Source organism: Cryptotermes secundus, unplaced genomic scaffold (assembly GCF_002891405.2).
Source record: "Cryptotermes secundus unplaced genomic scaffold, Csec_1.0 scaffold257, whole genome shotgun sequence".
In the NCBI taxonomy this organism is placed as follows: Eukaryota; Metazoa; Arthropoda; class Insecta; order Blattodea; family Kalotermitidae; genus Cryptotermes; species Cryptotermes secundus.
This window is the reverse complement of record NW_019734352.1, coordinates 417,490-438,892: the sequence shown is the minus strand read 5'-3', so window position 1 is coordinate 438,892 and position 21,403 is coordinate 417,490. Positions and strand designations below refer to the sequence as shown.

General features: G+C 40.0%; 1 protein-coding gene across 7 annotated transcripts in view; it reads right to left on the bottom strand.

Moving 5' to 3' along the window:
• Positions 1-2,750: 2,750 nt before the first annotated feature.
• Positions 2,751-21,403, bottom strand: part of LOC111868811 (probable 4-coumarate--CoA ligase 3) — a 33,132-nt gene continuing 14,479 nt past the window's right edge. For all 7 annotated transcript variants that reach the window (XM_033753165.1, XM_023859814.2, XM_023859816.2 and 4 more), the window contains exons 2-9: positions 20,881-21,120; positions 18,312-18,519; positions 12,470-12,850; positions 11,240-11,394; positions 9,480-9,651; positions 6,608-6,780; positions 5,586-5,741; positions 2,751-4,064 (exon numbers count right to left, since the gene is read on the bottom strand). In XM_033753165.1, the coding sequence (XP_033609056.1) occupies positions 3,786-4,064; positions 5,586-5,741; positions 6,608-6,780; positions 9,480-9,651; positions 11,240-11,394; positions 12,470-12,850; positions 18,312-18,519; positions 20,881-21,114 (1,758 nt within the window). In that variant the 5' untranslated portion in view covers positions 21,115-21,120 and the 3' untranslated portion in view covers positions 2,751-3,785. The remainder of the gene's footprint in view (positions 4,065-5,585; positions 5,742-6,607; positions 6,781-9,479; positions 9,652-11,239; positions 11,395-12,469; positions 12,851-18,311; positions 18,520-20,880; positions 21,121-21,403) is intronic.

Sequence of the window (21,403 nt, the reverse complement as noted above, 5' to 3'; positions counted from 1 at the left end):
CCCCAATTCATTGTCCACATTTTTGACAGTCTGAAAGGAATCCCATTTACATCTGTATCTGTATGTCCATAACACTGGATCCTTATATCCACTAATTTTTCTTGCAGTATTTATATCTTCAGTAGTTACTATAGGATTCTGATGATGGTGTATAACACATAGAGATATTGGGTTTCTGGACTTTATCCATTGTCTTGGTTTTAAGATAACTAAGAAAAACACGATGTTTCAGAAACTGGATCTGTTTCCGTCCTCAGGTGAGGGAAAACACCAATTCTGTTGGGTCCCTTAGAAAGAGCTAGCCTCAATCACTTGACCCAATTTCCAAAATGTCGTGTTTTTCTTAGTTATCTTAAAACCAGGATGATGGATAAAGTCCAGAAACCCAATATCTCTATTTATATCTTCGTTTTATGACACAATATTTTGACACGAGGGAGAGGAAGGAATAGGAAGCTTGAAAAAACTTTGTAAGTTGTTTACAGTGTATTACATTTATTAAATAAAGGATTGTGAAATGGGCGGAGGATATGTAGCATGCATGGTGAGATCAGAAATTTGTAATAAATTTTAGTTGGAAATTCGAAGGGAAAGGACACCACTTGGGAGACTGGGCATAGATGAAAGGATAATGTGAGGGCTATTTGGAAAGTAACCTCTGGTGAGCTGTTAACAAAGCAAGAAATAAGGAAAACAAATTTATTATATACAAAAATACGTACATACTGAAGCTACTTCTCAACATAGTCACCACTGGAACTGAGACGCTTGTATCAGGGAATAAGCTTTTGTGTGACATCATATAGTTTTGTAGGCTCTGGGCAAACCAATTTCCCAGTGTCACATACTACAATTGCCACTTGGATCAGTCTTCTATCGTTGAGGATGGAGGCCACAGGTTCCTCTATTAAGTTTGTACCATTTTAATGAAATGACATGATGTCACATTTGTAGCCGTACCACTGACACCACCATCTTTATTTGTAATCAATATTTCTTTTTAGAGTAATTATACACAAGAGGTAGCAAGGAACACTCAAGGGTGACTTAGCCCGATTCTTGGTTTCAAGAATAGGGCCTGCTTCACTGCTACAAAGACCAGACAGGAAGTACCCCGCAGAGTTTTCCTGGAAATTCAGTTAGAAAGTTGACCGGCGGGATCCTTTGGTAAAGTTACACTTGACAGGTTTTGAACCCCATAAGTCAAAAGTGGGAAGGCCAGCAACCCACGCTACTGGTATAATTTTTCAGGCAGCTGTCTAAAACGACGTTAGGACTTTAAGGTCCAAAGTCCCAAATTAAAGTTATGTGATTGGAGCAGTGAGAATTATGGTTAACTCCCTAAATTCGAATTGTTCCAATCAGCATAAATTAGGGTAGTAACTTGGAGGCGGAGCTGAAGCCGCGAAGATTTCTTGCTTCGAAGCAGGGTCAGTCTGCGAGAGGAGTCTCTGAACAACCCTCCAAGTGTACAGCCGAAATTATGTTTAAGTGTTTGCAGGAAAATTCTCTGGATAACTCTTCTAAATTTAACGTGAAATTTTCTTTGTGCTAAAAGTATAAGTGCAAGTGCAATTCTAGGGGTTGTGCTAAAAGAAACAGCCGCTAACTAATTAGCCAGGGATCAGGTCGCCAACGTTGGAGAGATTTCCATGTGTTTTGTGCAACAAGCAAGATTGGCTAATTAAACAGTGTGTGTGTTAGTGCCTACCTAAAACACTCTTCTCTTTCCCGCTGACGTGAGGCCCGTATTCCCCTGAGACCGAATCTCATCGCTCCAGTTAGAACGCGGTACCTAGCACCTGTAGTTTCCAGTTCACCCCCCCTTTTTCCAGAAATGTAAGCCGACAGTAAGCTTACTGGCGCCCAGCACCCCGATAACCCATACCCCGCAAACTATTATCCACCAGAACAACAAAAAGGGAAACAGAACTGGATAGGAAGGACGCAGCCGCAACCTGCCAACTAGAAGTAACAACAGGTGAGAGGGAACAGCTAGAGGAGCAGATGCAACCAGCAACCGAAGGGCTCTTCAGAGGACTGCCGGAGAAAGACGGTTAAGAAGGAGTGGAGCCCAACGCAAAGGGCCTTAAAGCAGACAGAGCCGTTACACATTCAAGAAATTCATAATCTGAATTCTCAGCACTGAGAGAACTGCAGATCTCAGACTATATCAAGCCAGTCAATTTCTAGTACCTTCAGATATGGTCTGCATACCTTTATGACTTCGGCCTGCCAAGGCAAGGGTGTAGAATCCATTTCTGAGGTGCTGGCATCCATAGGGCATATTCTGTTACCTCCAGTGTTAAGGTGATCATAAGAATGACAGTGGCCATAAGGGACCCACATCTTGTTGTAAGAACCACATATGGTAGAGGTGAACAGAATTTCAGCATACAGATCAACTGGGAATCAATCTTCAAACCTTCTGAATCAGAGCCAAGTGTCATATAGTGTGCATGCACGCATGCGCTCTCTCTCTCTGTCTCGCTCTACAATCTTTTTCTAGCTCACACAAGAAACCAAAAATATTAAAATATGCTCTCTTTTGCAATGTGGCTGAGTACCATGGTGGGAGGGAGAACACTGGATGTTTAGGCAAGTGGCAGAGACAGGAATGCAAACTGAATTCCACAAAGACTCATTCCATAAATAACTGGAAGGAACTTAATGGAAAAGTGACCTAAGGCGTTTCTTGAACTTCTTGCAATCTAAGCAAGTGCTCTGTGGACTTTGAGAAACAAAACAAAACAAAAAAATAGAAATTTATTGAAGTGCTTTTTATGTTACACTATATGCAAACAAATTAGAAATTCATCAACAGGTCTTAGTATATTGACTTAGTATATTGAGTGCCAACTTTGTTACATAGGAAATTTTAAGTGATAGCTGGTAGTTCTTGCTTTGTTTTGGGAAACTATGAAAGTACATTAAAAGTATTGATACAGTTGCATTTATATTTGGTTTATCAAAAGATAACAGGGATTAAAATTTTTTTAAACAAAATAGTATAGAGCTGTAATTACTTGTGTGTCAGTATCAACTTCAACATAACATTTGTCATTGCTGTCAGTGGTACCAATCTCAAGTCATCTTTGGGATATGTATTAGCATCCTGTTACATCTAGATACATATATATATAATTGACAGCTCCATCTTATTCTCAGTTGCATTCACTGTTACCTTTCCCTGTGACAAGTTGTTTTGTAAAAATGTCTAATGGCCAAAAATGGCCAAAACTATTACTACTGTTGCTTATTTGCATATGTTTGAATCTCTGCATACAGAACTTGAGTTTGGCACGACTGTATTTGAGGTTCACTACATATAAATTCTATATAATGTGATAGTCATTCATCTGGGCAAAAAGAAAATTCCTGTCTTTTATGCAGTTCAGAAATTCATTAATGTTTTCACAAGAGCCTGCCACTAGAGCCATGTGGATCCAGTCCATACACTTACATTTTGTTTCATTGATATCCCAATGACGTTTTCCTTAATCCATGCCACTTTTGCACAGTGGCTCGTTCCTCTGCATGCGAAGGCCAATCTTCCATCTATGCCTAGGTCTCCAAAGTTGAACCACTCTTGTAGTATTAATTTTAACTAATATGATCTCCAACTTCCTAATTATATTAGCCTTCCTGCCCCACTTCAGTATTTTAATGAGCTGTTCGTTTATGGAAAACCATCGTTTGAACTGGCCAAGTAGGTCTATTGACCTGTTGGATCGTAACCACTCACTTTGCATTTCAAAAGCTTAATACCAGCATATTATATTTATTTATTTACAATACATTTCTTTTAGTTTACGTCGCAGAATTTTTCCTGCAGAGTTCTTTGGAATACTAGGAACAAATTGTACACCACCTTCCAGACGCTTGTATTCTGAGACTTTGTCTGCCATGAAATTCTTCACTTCATCTGCAGTTAGTTTAGAGTCTTTGGGTACAATGAAAGCTTTGGGCACCTCTCCTGATTTTTCATGTGGAAGACCTATTACAGCAACATCGCCCACTGCAGGGTGGCGGCGAAGAATCTCCTCCAATTCTGCTGGTGCCACCTGAACATCAAAAGAACAGATGACAGATGTAATAAGTAAGCTTTTGTAGGAAATCATGTTACTGTGTTTGATCCCTCCATAATATATAAGTAAGAACCATGATTGTAAGGTGTAAGCAGAGTTTTCATATTGAATTCAACATTATTAATTTGCACATCATACACAATTATATTTTATTTACTATGTATTGGAAAATAATTATACACAGTCTTACATACAATTATAATCATCTTACATTATCAGTAGATATATTGTATTGCTCCTGTGCTTAAACAACGCATCAACAAGGCAATTAAGAAACCGGAGGTAAAGCATGACACATTTTTAAATTCGTATTAAATATATATGGGTAGTCAGCTTCATGCTTCCCGCCATTTTACACCTGAATAAAGAGCCCCAAATACCATCTGGAGACTAGGTAGGTTCCAGGTCCAATTTGGACTTGTGGGAATCAATCTTTTGCTAGTGACTTGTTATGTTACACAATTTTATTGAACTGAAGCTTCCTGTGTATCCAATCTGACAGTGCAATTGTAAAGTGATGGTCCATAGAATCAGAAAAATGCCTTAACAGATGAAGAAGAACATCTTCCGAAATTCAGGAACAGAGGAAGTGCAAATTTTTGCCATGTCTCTACATCTGATTTCCAGACAATTCTTCATAAACACTAACCATATTTCCCTTCAACCAGAAGGTCAGCAACCAAACATCCTGTGATATTTCTGGTAAGAAGTACTGTAGAAGATAGCATGGCTAATGCCATATTTCATTACAATGGCAGCTGTCATAAAGTATGCTTAAGGTATCTGGATTTATACTGTAATGTGATGACTGACAGTGACAGCCATTGCTTAGTAATGACTTGATAAACCAATTTCCACGACAGCAATTAAATGATTGTCAATTAAATCTGTTGGCAATGATGTTTTCTATTCGGTCTGACAAAAACAAGGGTATGTAGTGAGTTGTCACCAGTAGTAGTAAGGGCTGGCCAGTGAGCAGTCAGGATGGCTAGTGATGCCACGATAGTTGAGTTGAAAGTTAGTTGCAGTCATGAGTTGAGAGTCAAGAGCTGAGTTAGTTTTGAGACAGTTGCCATCCGGTAAAAAACATAAGCAGTGGACACTGGTGGGATCCATTACCAGGCAACAGCTAGTGAAGACATAGAAGACTTAGAGTATGCTGTAGTGAGAAGGAGAGGGCATGAATTTAATGAGAGTGTTACAATTATTTGTCATTACAACTTTTTAGTGTTCAATAAATCCAATTACCAATCCAAACTCCATGTCTAGTCACTAACATGTTACCATGTATGCCATGCTAGAATTAAATTCTCCCAGCAACATTTGGTGTAGATCCGCCAATACAAAATCTCATTGATATCTATTCAGAAGTTTCAGAGATGAAATGTGCGAACATTGCCACTCATTATAGGTTCATTTTATTCACTCAATATAAATATTCATGAACATCAGTACAATAAATATATGTTAATGCAGTGTTAAGCAGGATATACGCACTTGGAAGCCCTTGACTTTGATGAGTTCTTTGAGCCGGTCCACAACGAACAGGTGGCTGTGTTTGTCATAGTAACCCATGTCCCCTGTATGTAGCCATCCGTCAGAGTCTATCGTTGCAGCAGTGGCACTGGGGTTGTTATGGTATCCCAGCATAACCTGAATGGAATATATTTGCATTGTTAATGTTACTAAAAGTATATGACAGTGTTTCTCAAATGTCTGGTCTTTTGTTCCCACTTAAAAAATGCCAACTACAAACTCATGAGAAACCACATGGTCTTCATAAAAAAGTTGACACTTTCGCAGCTGACAAATTCCTCACTATTATGGAATATGAAGGTTTCATTGCTATGTTCACAAAACCCCACCACTGGACACACTGTCCTGAGCCAGTTGAAAGCTTTTCACATGTATGAAATAAGAAATGTAGCGTATAAATTATTTTACCTGAATTTAAGTGAAATATAGATGTAGAAGGAAGAATAAAATTGAAATTAATTTTAAATAAATGTAATGTGAGAGTGTGAACATGATTAATCTGGCTCAGGATAGGGTCTAGTGGTATTTCAAGTTTTGCAGCCACTAAACAAAATATTGCACTTGACACAAGTATACAACTCTTCAACATCACTCTGAATTTTTTGTGACTTTTTTGATGAAAGGAAGTGGAAGATGGCCATTTTTTCTATTTTCTCATTGACTACTAAAATATCAATTCAAATTAGTAGCATATGGCCCCCAGAAAGAAAGCCCAAGGATATTACTGAAGTTACAGTTCACAGATCGTCAAGTCACTATAAAATTTGCTTGAAATAAGTTAATTCAATTTGGTTATGCTATGCTTCAGTGTTTTTGGTAAGACATTGCGTTGATTTTAGATAAACATAAACAGGTTTCAAAATATTTAATTTTTAAAATATACATTTTGTTGGTGTATTGGGATCTGTCATTTTTTTTCAATACCAAGAGAACTTTTGACACAAAAAAGTCTGAAAAATACAGTTTCACACAAGAGTTCTCACCTGTGGGCCCTTGACACAGAGTTCACCTACCACACCTTGCCCCACATTCACACCTGTGTCCGTGTTGACTACCTTCACATAGGTGTTTGGGACGGGGATGCCAGAAGAATTTAGGTTTATGTTGCCCCTCTGCAGCACAGACACAAGGGGAGATGTCTCTGTCAGCCCATACCCTGTACAAGGAACATGGTTTCATAGAAATCTGCCATGCTTGAATGATACTAATTGTCAACATTTTGGAGAAAGTTGGATAGCTCAGTGAATATAGTGACAAGGTTATGGACTGAACAGCTGAGGTATCTGGTTCGATTCATGACAGATGTAAAAGATATTTCTCTAGTCCATAGTGTCCAGACTGCTTCTTTGGCCTATTCAGTCTCCTATACAGTGTGCACTGGGTCTGCTTTCCCAGAGGTGAAGTTATTGGGCGTGAAGGTGTAGCTAAGCACACCTCCATTGGATGCCGAGATGGAGAAGGTAGACCTGTATCTCCACTCCCACATCAACAGGGTGTAGGGCTTAGTTAATTAAGTACAAGATAATTTTGCCTTTAGCTTTACATAGATTCTACAATGAACACCTGTTAATTATATTTTGTTAAAAATATTTTGGAATTATTGTGTAATGTTCATTGTCAACACTGCTGTTGCTGCATGGTCCGTTATTGGAACTTTTTGTCCACACAGGATTACAGTAGGCTTCTTGTTTGTCTAAAAAGAAATAGGAGGAGAAGAAGAACAAAGGACTGATGAAGTACTATTTTCTATGCAGTATATCATAAGTCAGAAACTGATGCCGGAAGCAGCATCATCAGCATTGACTTGAAGCACAGAGCAAATGATGCTCAAGATGGTTCAAGTTCGTATAGCAACAGGCATGACCAGAGTGGTTTGAATGGCCGTTGTACTGCGATGTGGAAAGCAAATGGAAAACTACCACATTATCACTTTTCCTGGATAATCTCTTTCCAAAAACAGAGATACCATGTATGCGAGATGTTTCCTCTGGAGACAAGACAAACCGGAGATGTGGATAGAAGTGCCCAGAAGACGAAGAAGAAGACGTAAGAAGATGCTGGATGACCTTGGGGACAGAAGAGGATATTTTAATTGAAGGAGAAAGCTTGAGATCGCATTAAGTGGAGGAACTGTTTTGGAAGAGACCGTGGACCTGTCGTCTGACAGATTACTGATGAATGAATGAATATCATAAGTATCTTAGTCATGATGTAGGACACTAGATTATTTCTTACAGAAGTACATGTATGTGCTGAGGGTTGCAGCAGAGATCATTGCTGTTTTTAGTGTCAATGCCCTGTTGTCTCTACATACAGACTACAGTGGATGCTTCTGCTGGTGATAGTTTAATCACTGACAACATTCTACACTACCATCATTATTATATGTTATCAGTCTGCTTTTAACTCTGCTGTTAAAGTAATTGTCTCAAAATATATCATATAAAGTGATCAGAACAGAAAATGTGACAGGCTGACCATCTGGTAATAATGCCTACTAGCATGTCTTAACTTCTGAATGGCAATCCAAGCACCATCAGTGCACACACTGAGGTGGAACATTCTTCTTTGTTCCATTTAGGCACTTATGAAATTGCTACCTACTTTTGAAACTGTGACATGATTCTTTTGCGAAAACTTCATCAGATCTCTCTTACTAAATAATTAACATTCATGTAGGCCTATTATTTATATTTATTTACCAAGATAAATGATATAAACTCTGTCTCAAGTGCAAACAATGTATTTTATGTCTTTGATCTTGCTCCCTACACTACATGTTTCGGCCTCAGACGGCCATCATCAGGTGTATAACACTCACGTCGCTGTCACACTGCACCCAGTTCAAAATTTAACATCTAAAACACTCTCCCTGTCATTATCAACTTCTACTTCGTTGATAGCTGTCCACCCGTAGATTACTTCACACACGTTAATTTTGAGTTTATTGTAATAGCACCATAATAAAATCTTTAGTTCTAATTTTAAACCTTTAAATTCTTGTCCAAATTTTAAAATTTTTTAAATTGTTAGGGTTATTCGCCCTGTGTTTGAAGTGCTGCAGCGGCTAGTTCTTGTTCCTTGTGAGTGTTATACACCTGATGATGGCCGTCTGAGGCCGAAACATGTAGTGTAGGGAGCAAGATCAAAGACACAAAATACATTGTTTGCACTTGAGACGGAGTTTATATCATTTATCGTATGGAGTGCAACAGGATGCTTAAATATAATATTATTTACCAAGGTTTGCATGATTTTCCTTGAGGGAACAATTCTTGGTAGGGGAAGGTGTTCTTACCCTAATTCATATATATGAGCTACTATGCTTATTTGCAAATACATACATATATTACAGTCCATGGATCCAAAGTTAGTCAGAAATGACTGTAGTATGTGGAATAAGTCATAAATACATTTTCAATACAACTGAAGCTTTCATTTAAAAAATAAAACTTTTAAGTCCTGTAAATCTTTTGTTTTAAATATTATATTTGGTATGTGTTTAAGAGGCATGAAGAGCCCATTGAAAATCTAAGAGATTTGAGGAGGAGATTAAAGAAGAGGAAAGAGACAGTCGAGGTGGAAGAGAAATGGAGAAGATGAAGACTGAGTAAGATGAGTTTATTCTACAGCAAGAAATCTGTAAAATTTCATATATAGAAAAGTCAACTATAATACTTTCATAACTGAAAAATGTGTCAAAACTTGTGTGAACTCATCAGCTCTTAAAATTTTCTTCTATCTGAAACAAATTAAGGAATGAAAACATGCTGTCATTTATTACACCCGGTTAAAGTTTATGAAGGACTTCATAATACATTGGAAATTTGAAATATTAACTGATACAGATCTTACCTTGAATGAAGTGTATGTGGCTGCCCTTATCCAGAACACGTTGTGCATCAGACTGCCCGATCGGGCCAGCCCCACTTGTCACAAATCGAACCGTTTCAAAGTGATTACTCATCACTTTGGGATGTGCCCCAAGGAACTGAATCAGTGGTGGCACCATATACAGGACCGTGGCCTACAAAATAAAGCCATGAGTTAAAACAATTCGTTTTTAGTTCTGGGTGTGATACTAGTGAAATTCATTATGTGCAGAATTAGCAACAGTGGAAAAACATACTCCAGCACATGGGAATGTCAAAGACTGAAGAAAATTTTAATTTACTTAAGAAATGATATTGGAAGTTCAGAAGAAGATGAAACCCTGTGTAGGATGTCAGTGCTTGAAGAGACAACCATAACTGTAACAAATGTTTATTGCTGTTAGAGTGAATGTTGCAGGGAAGCAGAGCATGCCTGATGAATGCTGGCAAAAACTCCCTTCATAGCAGGCTAGCCTGAGCTATTGATGGCAGTGATATTATTGTTCCTGAAAAGAACTGTTTGTCAGAAGCCTTGTGCACCTGCTGGATGCTGGGTGAAGGTCTCATCTCAGTGGGCTAGCCAGCGTTAGTGTCGGCATTCTTCCTTGCAGAAGCTCCAGACTGTGAGTCGGTGCAACTACGGAATGCCAGGTGAAGCTCTTGCATTAGCGGGCTAGCGAGGTCAGCTGGCCTGATGAGCGCTGGTGATTGCTGGCAGCATCAGCTGCTGTGCTGCTACTAGTGGACTCACTGTTTTGGTGCTCTCTTCATACAGTCATAGTTGTACAAATAACTGATGCTAGCATGCTGGAGGTCTGCATTTTTATACTTTTGTTGCTAGGTGGTATGTGAACCAATGGGCGTTGGAGTTGCTGTAATGAGCGCTGATTGGGTAATGCTTGGTTTACTGTGGGAGGCTCCCATACCTGCAAAACTCTCATTTGCATCTTGTTGGATTTTGCTGTCTCTTGATTAGTAATTTGAGACATCAATATGTTGATAGAATGCAGCAGAGATAAACAAAAACCTGTAATCCAGTTCTTGTAGTCTGTTTGTATGAAAACTAGAGACATGTATGAAATGATAACAGTTCAGTGTAATGACAATTGCATCATCCAGAGGAAAGTTTAGGAATCAGTGAAAAGTTTTAAAGGATGAGAATAAAGATATGGGACATTTATGGTAATGACAGAGTTAAATTGGACCAAAAACATCTCTAAAGGATGTTGTTATTGTAGAGTGATACAGATCATTATGCTGTCATTAAAAAGTTACTAGATTCTCTTTCCAGTGTATGATAGGAGACAAGAGAGGTATGTGTAAAAGGTCTTGGTGGGAAAGCTGAAGGAACGACTGTTTGGAAGACCTACACACAGGTTGGAAGATAATAGTAGAATGGTTCTTAAAAAAATAAGGTGGGATTGCATGGACTGGATTAGTCTGGCTTATATTATAAGGCTTATTTTGGACTCTATCTATTGTCTGGTATGCAAAGACAAAAAACCACAATGTTTCGGAGACTAGATCTGTCTCCGTCCTCAGGTGGATGGGGCAAGATAGACCTACTCAGTTGGGCCTGTTAGAAAGAGCTAGTCTAGACTAGCATTGTGGTTTCTTGTCTTATATATACCAGACGATGGATAGAGTCCATACACCATCGTCAGAATCCTTTAATATCTATTAATAATTTTACTGTCATCAGAATTTCTCTTTAGGCAAAGGCAAAGTGAAAATGGTACCTACTTTGTATTTAACCAGTGTGCTGAGATACACATCAGGCTTGAACTGTGGTAGGGTCACAATTTTGGCTCCAAAATACAGTGAGGATATCAGGATGCTGGTCAGACCATATACATGGAAGAAGGGAAGCACGCCCAGCACAACGTCTTGCATTTCACCTGCAGCAATCAAACATCTCTCTTAGAGAGTGAGCAAAATGTCAAGTGGCAAATCGAGCAAAGCAGTGAATTCAAACAATATCAGTTATTTGTGCTCGACTTTGACAAACAGCAAGTCAAGAAACAAAACCAATTTGTTTGACTCACTACTTTCCTACAGCTATATAGCTTTTATTGACCACTTCTATGGCCTTTATTTTAGTTAGCTACCAGTCACAAATGAGAAATGTAAGAAATCAAATATGTTTAATTTATTTGCTGAACTCAGTGCTTTTGTACAGTTGTAGAACTTCAATGATTATTGGTTTGCTCTGTTATTATTTTCCACATACAAAAGGCGGTCACTAAGCTTTGCTCCACGTACCACAGTGTGCATGAGCTACTCCCAAGATGCAAGTGCGTGTTTCTCGACACTATGTTAAATGCAAGTGCAAATGTCTCACTATCCATATATGGCTTTTACCTACATTTTTCATTTTAATTGACTCATCATTGATGCCTAAATGACTGCTACTGTGAAGTGGCTGTGGGCCATGGAACCTCAGAAGGAAAATGCTATACGCCTAATTAAAAACCGTAGAATTTGAAGTTCTCACAGCAGTGGTTATGAAGAGTTAACGCCATATAGTCCATTAAAAGTCAACGGACTACATGGCGTTATACCCCAGAAGATAGAAATCCAGTTAAAAATTATTCAGCATCTAGAAATTATCCACAGTGAATGAGTACACATTATAAATAAAATAAATGACATACAAATAATTACTAATTAATTTGTCATGCTGTCTAGGTGTGTATGTTCTTGGAATAGTCAAACAATGAGACCAGTGAGTTCTAATCTACTCTTAGGGCACGGATATATGTACATATTTTTTTATTTAGTATTATGTTGTCCTGTGTAGGGACAGGCCTTTTGATGGAACAATTCCTCTTCCACAGAATCCTGCAAGATCCCTAATGATTTCCCAATGTCAGAATAAATTCTGAATTGTAGTAGGACCAATGGCAGTAGCTGAGGAAGAATTAATTTAGAGACAATATTCTAAACTATGACTGATATTCTCAAAGTACATACTGGTTGCTGGGCGGACTATCCACAGCGGAGGTGTTTGACACATTTGAAGGCAATTAGTAATGATGTTTCTATGAGACAACCTGACCCCCTTGGGCAAACCAGTAGTCCCGCTGGAGTACGGGAGTACAGCCACATTGTTGGGGCTGGATCTTTCAGTTCCAGAAAGAATGCTCGTGTCGATATCTTTTTGTATCATCTCCTGGAAGTCGATGGCTCCAGCTGGTAAGCCAGTATTGGCGATTCCTGGGGTCACAATGATGGGTATTTTCCTGTGTGCTGCCAGTTCTATATCACTCACTGCTTTAGATACAGAGGGATAAGATTCAGGGGTTGTAACTACACACTTCGTGCCAGAGTCGAACAGTTGTCTCCCCACCTCCCCTGAAACATATGTATTAAATGCTGAAGTTGCATGTTATGTGAATAATGCAGGAGTGCAATACACATATTTACCCAAAGTAGCAATATATGTAAACAAAGCATACTCTGACTTACAAATATGATAATTTTTTTGTTGTTTATTTAATGAGGCTGTCAGCAAATAAATTTATAGTATAATGTTGAATGGTAGGTTGATTGGTGACTAATGAATTGCAAAGGATTTAGAAAGATGTAGTTGTGGCCTTATCATGGTACTACCCCAGCATTTGCTTGGAGGGACTGAGGAGAACCATGAGGAACCTCAGTAAGGATAGCTGGTGTCCCTGCTAAGATTAAAACTGAGTGTCTTGGATGCACAAGTCAAGAGTAGTACCGCTACACCAACATATTAAGTTTATTGTCATCATTGTCATGTAAGAAAAATTACATTTTCTGATGCAGCAGCATTTCATGTGTCAGGGATTGTCAGTAGCCATAGCTGTATAATTTGGGTCCTAATCCATCCATCATATACATGAGAAAGGCATGCCTAAGGTGAACGATAATAGTGCAAGCACTGTTTTCATTTTCAGGATATGCAGCTCTTTATGAAATACAAGTATATACTGCATATGTGTTTACTGAAAATAGAATATAAATTTGTTTAAAGAATTTCAGACACAATTCTGAGTGAGTTCCATTCACTTGTCATCCTCAGTCCATTTTCATAGGATATTTCTTAATTCTTTTCTCTCCTCCATAGGGTTGAGACTGGCTATGGGGCACACTCAGCCTCTTATCCAGTGGGTACTGGAAGCTGTTTCTCTGGAGTAATGCGGCCGGCAATGAGAGCAATCACTTATAGCGAGGCTGGAAGAGAAGAGTTACTCAGGGTGAGTGGTCAGGAGTCACTCTTGAGGTGAAGGAGAATGTTGGCCCTGGAGTTGAGTGAAGAAGTGAGTGAAACATGAGCATTACAAACCATAACCTAGTGACGCCTAGTGACGACCGTTACCGAGCAACGACTAGTGAAGACTGTAACAGACTGAGACATCCTGTGCTATTGAGAGGGGGATAAAAGAAGTTGAGCTGTTGCAGTTAGAGTTAGCGAGAAAAACGAACAGCGCAGTGAACTTTAGTGAACACCAAGATGGTGAACGTCCCAGTGCCTGGATTCCAGAAATACTGGCCACAGCAAGCATCGCTGAAATCTGAATGTCATGCCATCATGAATACACACTCAGAAGCAGCTACTGTAGTGAAGCGAGAATATAAAACACTCAGAGACGATGAGAGCCGTGCTGGATGCACAGCAGCTACAGTGGGGGAAACCTCAGGTGGACCCCTATTCTCAATAGCGTGGAGGGAAACAGAGCAAAATTTTGTAGATTTCTAGCTGGGAAACTGCTTTTTAGCACTCTTTACGGCAAATACATTGTAACATTGAAAGACCTGAAGGCCATCCTGAGGTGAGTACACTGGCAGGACAGAGTAGTATAGTGAACAAAACCTCAATGAAATCAATGGGCCAGGATGACGACTTCCAGGAAGAAAAGAGACCAAAGAGACATAGCTCTAATTATATCTCGTAGATAGTCAAGAATCCGACTAAACCAGTCTTAACATCCGTAGCTGCCAAGCTACCTCCAAGAGCAGTGTTAACTCACAACTTCTTCAAAACTCTCAGAACTACTCGGATAAGAAGACTACTGAAACAGGGAAGGCACTACAGGAGCAAGAATCTCTCAGGAAACCAGGTAGGTCGCCACCAATAGTGACGACTTCTACCAGAAACCTCATTCTAATCCAAAACGATTTAAAATTCCAGGTCAAAGGAAAGTGCCAGTTCCGAAATACATGAAATTTAACCCATATCGTAACAAAAGAAATATCGAACTATTCAGCCTGGAGAAAAATAATCTCCACTATTTTACCTTCTCCCCGAATTTTGAAAAGCCAATAAAGGCAGTAATCCGTCACCTTCCTCCAGACACGCCAACGGGAGATATTTCCAACAGCCTTGAGAACCCAGACTTTAACGTCATCAACGTGAGAGAAATGACGGCCACTTGAAGAGCAACCAATGGACAAACCAACGTGGAAATCCTCCCGCTATTCCTTGTTACCTTAGCAAGAAATAAAATCTCAAGAGAGATTCAAGCTGAATAGCCTTAACCATACTATCATCAAGGTAGAGTTATACAGAGTTCAGACTGACCTTAGGCAGGGCTACAATTGCCAAAACTTTGGCTATGTCTGGGCCAACTGGAAGCAACCCCCTCGTTTTTTTTTTTTTTGGTTCTGTGGTCGCCACCTGAATAAGGAATGCTCTGAAAAGACGAATGCAGAATGTACACTGAGCTTCTGCAATTGCATCCTACTAGAAGGAGGGAAACCTAATGCAGCATCATATCGAGGCTGCAGCCGTGCGAAAGGAGAAGAGCCAACGAGCTTCCAAGGGATCCTCTGGGAGGACGTTCATGTCTAGGTTCGCCTTACTAGAGTACTCCTACGCAGCGGTACTGCTTCAAGACACGCAGCACCAGCAACCACAGGCACCACAAACCTATAGGAAAATCTTGCCGACCACCATACAGCAGAATGTGCCACAACAGGAAATTCAGAAAGCGATCTGTCCGTACAGGCTCCCAGATCGACTAACAATGACACGTTGAAAATCGCCACTGTAGTACAACGGATCATCACAGAGCTCAATGAAGCTGTGTCAGAAAAAGACAAAATAATGCCCATTGTAAAAATGGTACTTAATAAAACAAAATGGCTGTTAGAGTTCAGAAACCGCTCAAAATCATAGCATTTAATGCAAATGACATTTGGAGGCGGCGCTCTGAGCTCAGAAAACAGCTGCAGGACTTACATACAGATGTGGCTCTGCTCTCAGAGACACATCTGAAACCCCATGAGAGGTCCTTAATTCCAAATTATCACTTTTATTGGACTGACCACTTCCCGGTGAGAAAATGCATTCCCCATAACCATATAGATCTATACTTGGAGTATATATGCAATAAGTACACTTGACAAAGTCGAAGCCCATTCGTAAGAAACAAACCTATCTTCTCGCTATACAAGATATTACATGAGGACAACCGCAAGGGTTCAGTTGAAAAATATTTTTAGTCTTGAGCCTCAAGGGGCTTGGCGCCAATACGAACTGATTGGCGGCAAACTGCCAGTCGTAAAGTAACACTGACTCTGACTGGCCAATAATCCCTGTGTTGGCAAGGACCAGCAGCAATTTACTAGACTAGACTAGACTAGACTAGACTGGAGAGCCCTACGAATCGTAGAAGGCGACAAAAAGGGAACCCAATGCCTGGGGGTATAACTGGGCCACCCTGATCCCGGGGGAAATAAATACGGGGTCATGGTCCTCCAGGTTGGGAGAGTCTCGAAACTAAGACAGTAAAATATGGTCATGAGTCCCGCGGGACTTTGACCCGAGAATGACTGCGCTGGCGAGACCCAGCAGTAATTGTAAACGACGGACCCGTCCGCTCGTCAGAGAAGGCGTCCTATATTAAAAAGACCCGTAACTGTCTGACAGTAACAAAAATCTGCGGTTTGACACCAAGTTAGACTGGCCCGCTCTTCGTCGGTCGTAACATAAACTTTGTCTTTCACTTTTACGTGAGTTGCAGTTAGAGAACTGCTGGGGTTCGTTCGTTATGAACTGTTGCTGTTAGAAGCTGGTAGCTAAGACCAGACACAGTTCAGGAACCCAGAGGAAGGGGAACGTCCACCGTTGAAAGCCGCTATGAAGCAACGGCAGTGAAGACGTGACTGTGGACATTAGGAGTAGTGTGTGTGTAATAGTGAACTGTACGCGCTGTATCAAAAGCGTGCAATAAATCGAGTTGTCAATCCAAAACCCGTCTGTAGTCACACTCTATCAAGTGACTATATGTGCAGTAGACGCCATCTATTGGGATCACGAATAATGTCATCATTCGTGTAATATCACTTTTAAGACGTCCCGATCGGACGTATACACAGAAAACATGTTTGTTGTAATCAGCGCTTCGATTTTTGTCATCGCCTTTTTTTTCTTTTGCCTTGTCGTGTCCTTGGCATGTGAACAGTGGAAGTGATTGCGTAACATCCAGGTTTGTTCTTTGGCTGCGAAGTGAATAATAACTTTTTATTAATGACCTCGGAAAAGACAATAGACAATCAGCTTTAAAATAATGTTTCTAATTCTTGATTTTAATATTTTGTTTGTTTTTATTTGTGTATATCGATTTCCAGAAATGGTTTCATTTTTATTGATGTCTTTCTCGAAGAATTAGTGGGCAGTCAGCTTACAGTATTTTATACTGCTTGACTTCAAAGTTTTCTTTCTGTCCACTTTCACCTTTTTGTGTACACATTTACACCCTGATTCAATGAACAACGTTGAACAGCTGCATTCTTATTTCTTCGATTATTGTTATCAACTAACTGCATCCCGAAGTGATCACAATAAGCGGCATCCTATTGTCTCAGTTTCTTTTGCTTCTAGATTGCCTCTTTCCATGAAGATTCTCTCTCAAAATTCTCTTTTTGTTTCGCCATGTTCAAGTCCTTCGTTGCCTTCGTGTTTAAATAAAATAACAATGAAGTTCAGGCAAACTCAGTCCTACAAATCCTTTGTTGTTAATGTCTTATCTCTGTAATGTAAATTTATAGTCATATGGTAGCATGTACTTTAGCCCATGGTTTACGTATTGACCTCGTGTGCTGATAGCTATAGATCGCGGTCAAGTGTAAATATTTTCATGTTTCAGACTGTAAATATATTTTGGATTATTGTTACCAGTTTTATTACAGTTACTACTACTACTACTACTACTACTGCAATTGTTTTTTTAAGAACTTACTGTTCTACTTAAGAAAAATTCTGTATGTCTTAAACCTGTATAATATAACCTCAAATTTGTGTATCGCAGTCGTGTTTATTTTAACTTATAAACAGTATTTCAAATAGAATCTGTGGTTAAGTTGATGTATCTTCATACCAGAATTCATATATCTAGCTCCAAGCTAAATATAGATTCCATGTAGCTACACGTTTTGTTTTATATTTCACAAGACAATTACCTCAACAAAGGTTGCATATATTTCGATCCATTATAATGCATAATTTCATGACCCTGAATGTTTTTTTTTGTGTCGCTGATGTCGCTCCCACCTCACAAATGGGTACATCTGTCATGGTGTTTCACTGTTTACACAAAATGGAGAAGTACAAGGTCGGAGTGACCTCCAGTAGCACAACGTTCATACCAAATTTAATGAAACTCGGCAAGAGTTAAAATGGGTGGGGGAGGGGGGACGCACAGGCACAGGATCGTGATCTCATGAACCTACTTCTTTTCCCTAGGAATGAACATGGGCTAGAAATACTAAGCAGCAAATCACGATGCTCCTTCTTACGTAACATGAAGAGGTCCTAAAGGAAGAATACAGTAAGCGTCAGAACCTGGAGTGTACTCAGGGTTCACTGTGGTGACTACCATGCCGGCCTCCATGGCTCCTAGCAAGACAAGATGGAACTCGGGACAGTTATACAGAGCCACAGCAAGTACGTCCCCGGTCTCGAAACCCATTCTGCGGAGAGACGCCGCAAAGCAACGGGCAGCAATGCGAGATTCGACATACGTGTACCCGCGGCCCGTGACCCCACACACCTGAGCACAGAACAAATGTAGCTGATCAGTAACAAGGTAAAGGTAGGAGCTTCCTTCATGTTTGTTCAGATATGGTTTATTGATTAGCTTGCATTAGTACGAATAGTATGTTTCTGGACATTATCCATCTTCCTGTCTTTATCTAAAACACCGTCCTGTTTATTTTTGAAAATACAACGTTTCGGAGAGTGCATTCTGTCTCCTTCTTCGGGTAAAACCTGTTCAGTGGGGCCCAATCGATAGAGCTAGTCCCAATCTAATTGGTGGCTGGTTGATTCGGTAGTTTATTGGTTGTTGATTGGTTGATCGGTATTGGTTGAGATTTTTGATGTGTTTTGTTTAGTTGATTTCAGTTCTCTTTAGTTTATTAATTTAACATTAATTAGTGATTATTTGAATGATTATTCGGTAACTGTGTGACTCTTCTATGCACTGCCACAGTTCTTTAAGAAAAATGTAAATGCGTGACAGGAGAGAAGCGCTTGAAGCATTGTTAATGCAATTGTCTCGAGGCATGAGGACAGTCAGTTGGAACCCATCTGGAATTTAAAAGAAGAAGAGTGATAAATACACAGCAGGAAGATGTAAATTGTGGGATAACGGTCTGAACAAGAAACAGATCAATCTTTAGTTAAAAATAAGCTCTCTACGTGGACGGTGAATGTGTCTGGGCTCAGGACTGTATCCAGTGACGCTGGGGCCACACGAGCGCACAAAATGCGTCCGTTGTAACGAACGTACTTTATGACGGACGTTGCTGAGGACACCACACAGTTGCAGAATGCGGTGCGTAGTCTTTTATCTGCAATGGAGCCAGAAGAAAGCGTAGCATTCGCCTCTCTTGTTTATTTCTACAACGGACGCATTTTGTGCGCTCGTGTGGCCCCAGCCTAAGGCGGTTTTGAACATTAAGGTTCTGGTATATACTGTACATAGGCCTATATACTCATAACCTCAAGAAAGAGCATGCTACTGTGAGACAAAGAAGTTTAGTTTGGCCATTGAATTGTTTCCGTGAATATAAGATGATAATTTATTGTACAGTAGCCACGGGTAACGGAAACTGATGATCGGGATCACCACTTTGTTCTATATGATTGTCTCTTTAGTACAAATAAACCGTGCTTCATGTGTACTGTACGTACTGAAGAAAGTTAAAACAAATCTTCTTACTTTTGATTTTAGATAACTTCTGTACTGTCTCCACGAAGTACACCATACATCTGTTAAGAATTCATTGAATCGCCTATCACATATATAATTACTTTCCAAGAATGCAGAATTTTCATTCTTAATGGGAAGAAACAAATATGTGTCATTTCACAGTAAAATAATCTTTCACTTATACCAGAATCGCCCAGTATATCTGCAGTTTCTTCGAGCAATTAACTAATCGACAAAAAGAGAACCGATTAACCAGCCAAATGACTAGTACCCAAGCTGAGTAGCCAAGCCACCAAATAACTGAGGGCAACCTTGTTCGTTAGGCAGTACTGTGTTGCATATACTCACCTTCACTTCCACTGCGAGACTTGCATGGCGGACCGCGTCCTCCTTTCATATCATTCTCCCTGAAGTTAGCGGATACAATATACGCCGAAACGACGGAACAGCTTCAACATACAACGCAATTAAACACCGAACGACAGAATTACATATTAATCAGCTCTCTTGGTAGAATATACCGCCTCTATGGTCTCGTGGTCTGAGTTCCTGCCTACAGATCCAGAGGTCCCGGGTCAGATTCCTGGCGCTACCAGTTATTCTAAGAAGTAGTGGGTATGGAACAGGGTCCACTCAACCTCGTGAGGATAATTGAGGAGCTATTTCAAGGAAATAGAGGCTCCAGTCTAGATAACCGAGATTAACGGCTATGGGGATCCGTTGCGCTGACCACGTGACACCCTCTATCCGCGAAAGTTGGCACTAACTTGGCCGGCAAGTGACGGTAGCTCGGTCGGTATAGTTCGTTTGCGGTCTACAGGCCACGGAGTGTTTTTGTTGGTAGAATGCGAAGTTCTATATCGCTAGTAATTCTCGCTGTTGAACGTGACCCTAAGCTAGTTCAATCCAATTACATCCATCTCAGTATTGTTCTCCCATAATCTTGACAGTCCTCACCAAAATTCTGTAAGCATTCTTTGTCTTCCCGATCTCTCATGCCTATGGTTTCATAGATTTCACTGACTTAACATTAAGATGTGACTAACAAGGAAGAATTTGTTACATAATGTCTTGAATATCGCAATTTATCGTTCTTAGTTTCAGATATTTCCCTTGAAATTTAGTTTTTAATATCTGCAAATTAACGTAGGCCTAGAATCTGACATCGGTAACACTGAACAATCAAAATAAACTTACGAGGGCTGTGTAATTCGGGAATTTGTCTACCATGTCCCAGATGAAGTCGACAAGAGTGACATCTGGTATCGTGATGTCCGGATATGGGGATGTGACAATGGTCTGGTCCAGAGTTGATGATAGGCTGCGAACTCCATTGTTTCTAGCAGGAGCTAATGGACGCCGTGACGTCACCGTCGTGTATAACCGTCTGGCAACCCTGCAGCCCAACAGTAAGCTTCTCCAGGTGTGCATTGTTACCTGCAGACACCGAGGAATCGATTAAATTAATGACTCAATGTTCTTGGGTCCTCTTACATAAGTCGGCAGTTACTCCGCTGTCAAGAAATTCCCTGTTTCGGGTCTTTACCATGGTCACAAAACTACATTTTTCTAAGCTAGACGGAATCTTCACACAACAGCTCTCTCAAGTTCTTTTCAATACTCTCTCTCCTAAGATACACCAAATTTTCCGAAGTGTTTCGTCATCTTCGAGTTTTCCAACCAGTAGTGTTCATGCCTTTGTCTTCTTCCTGTTTGTACT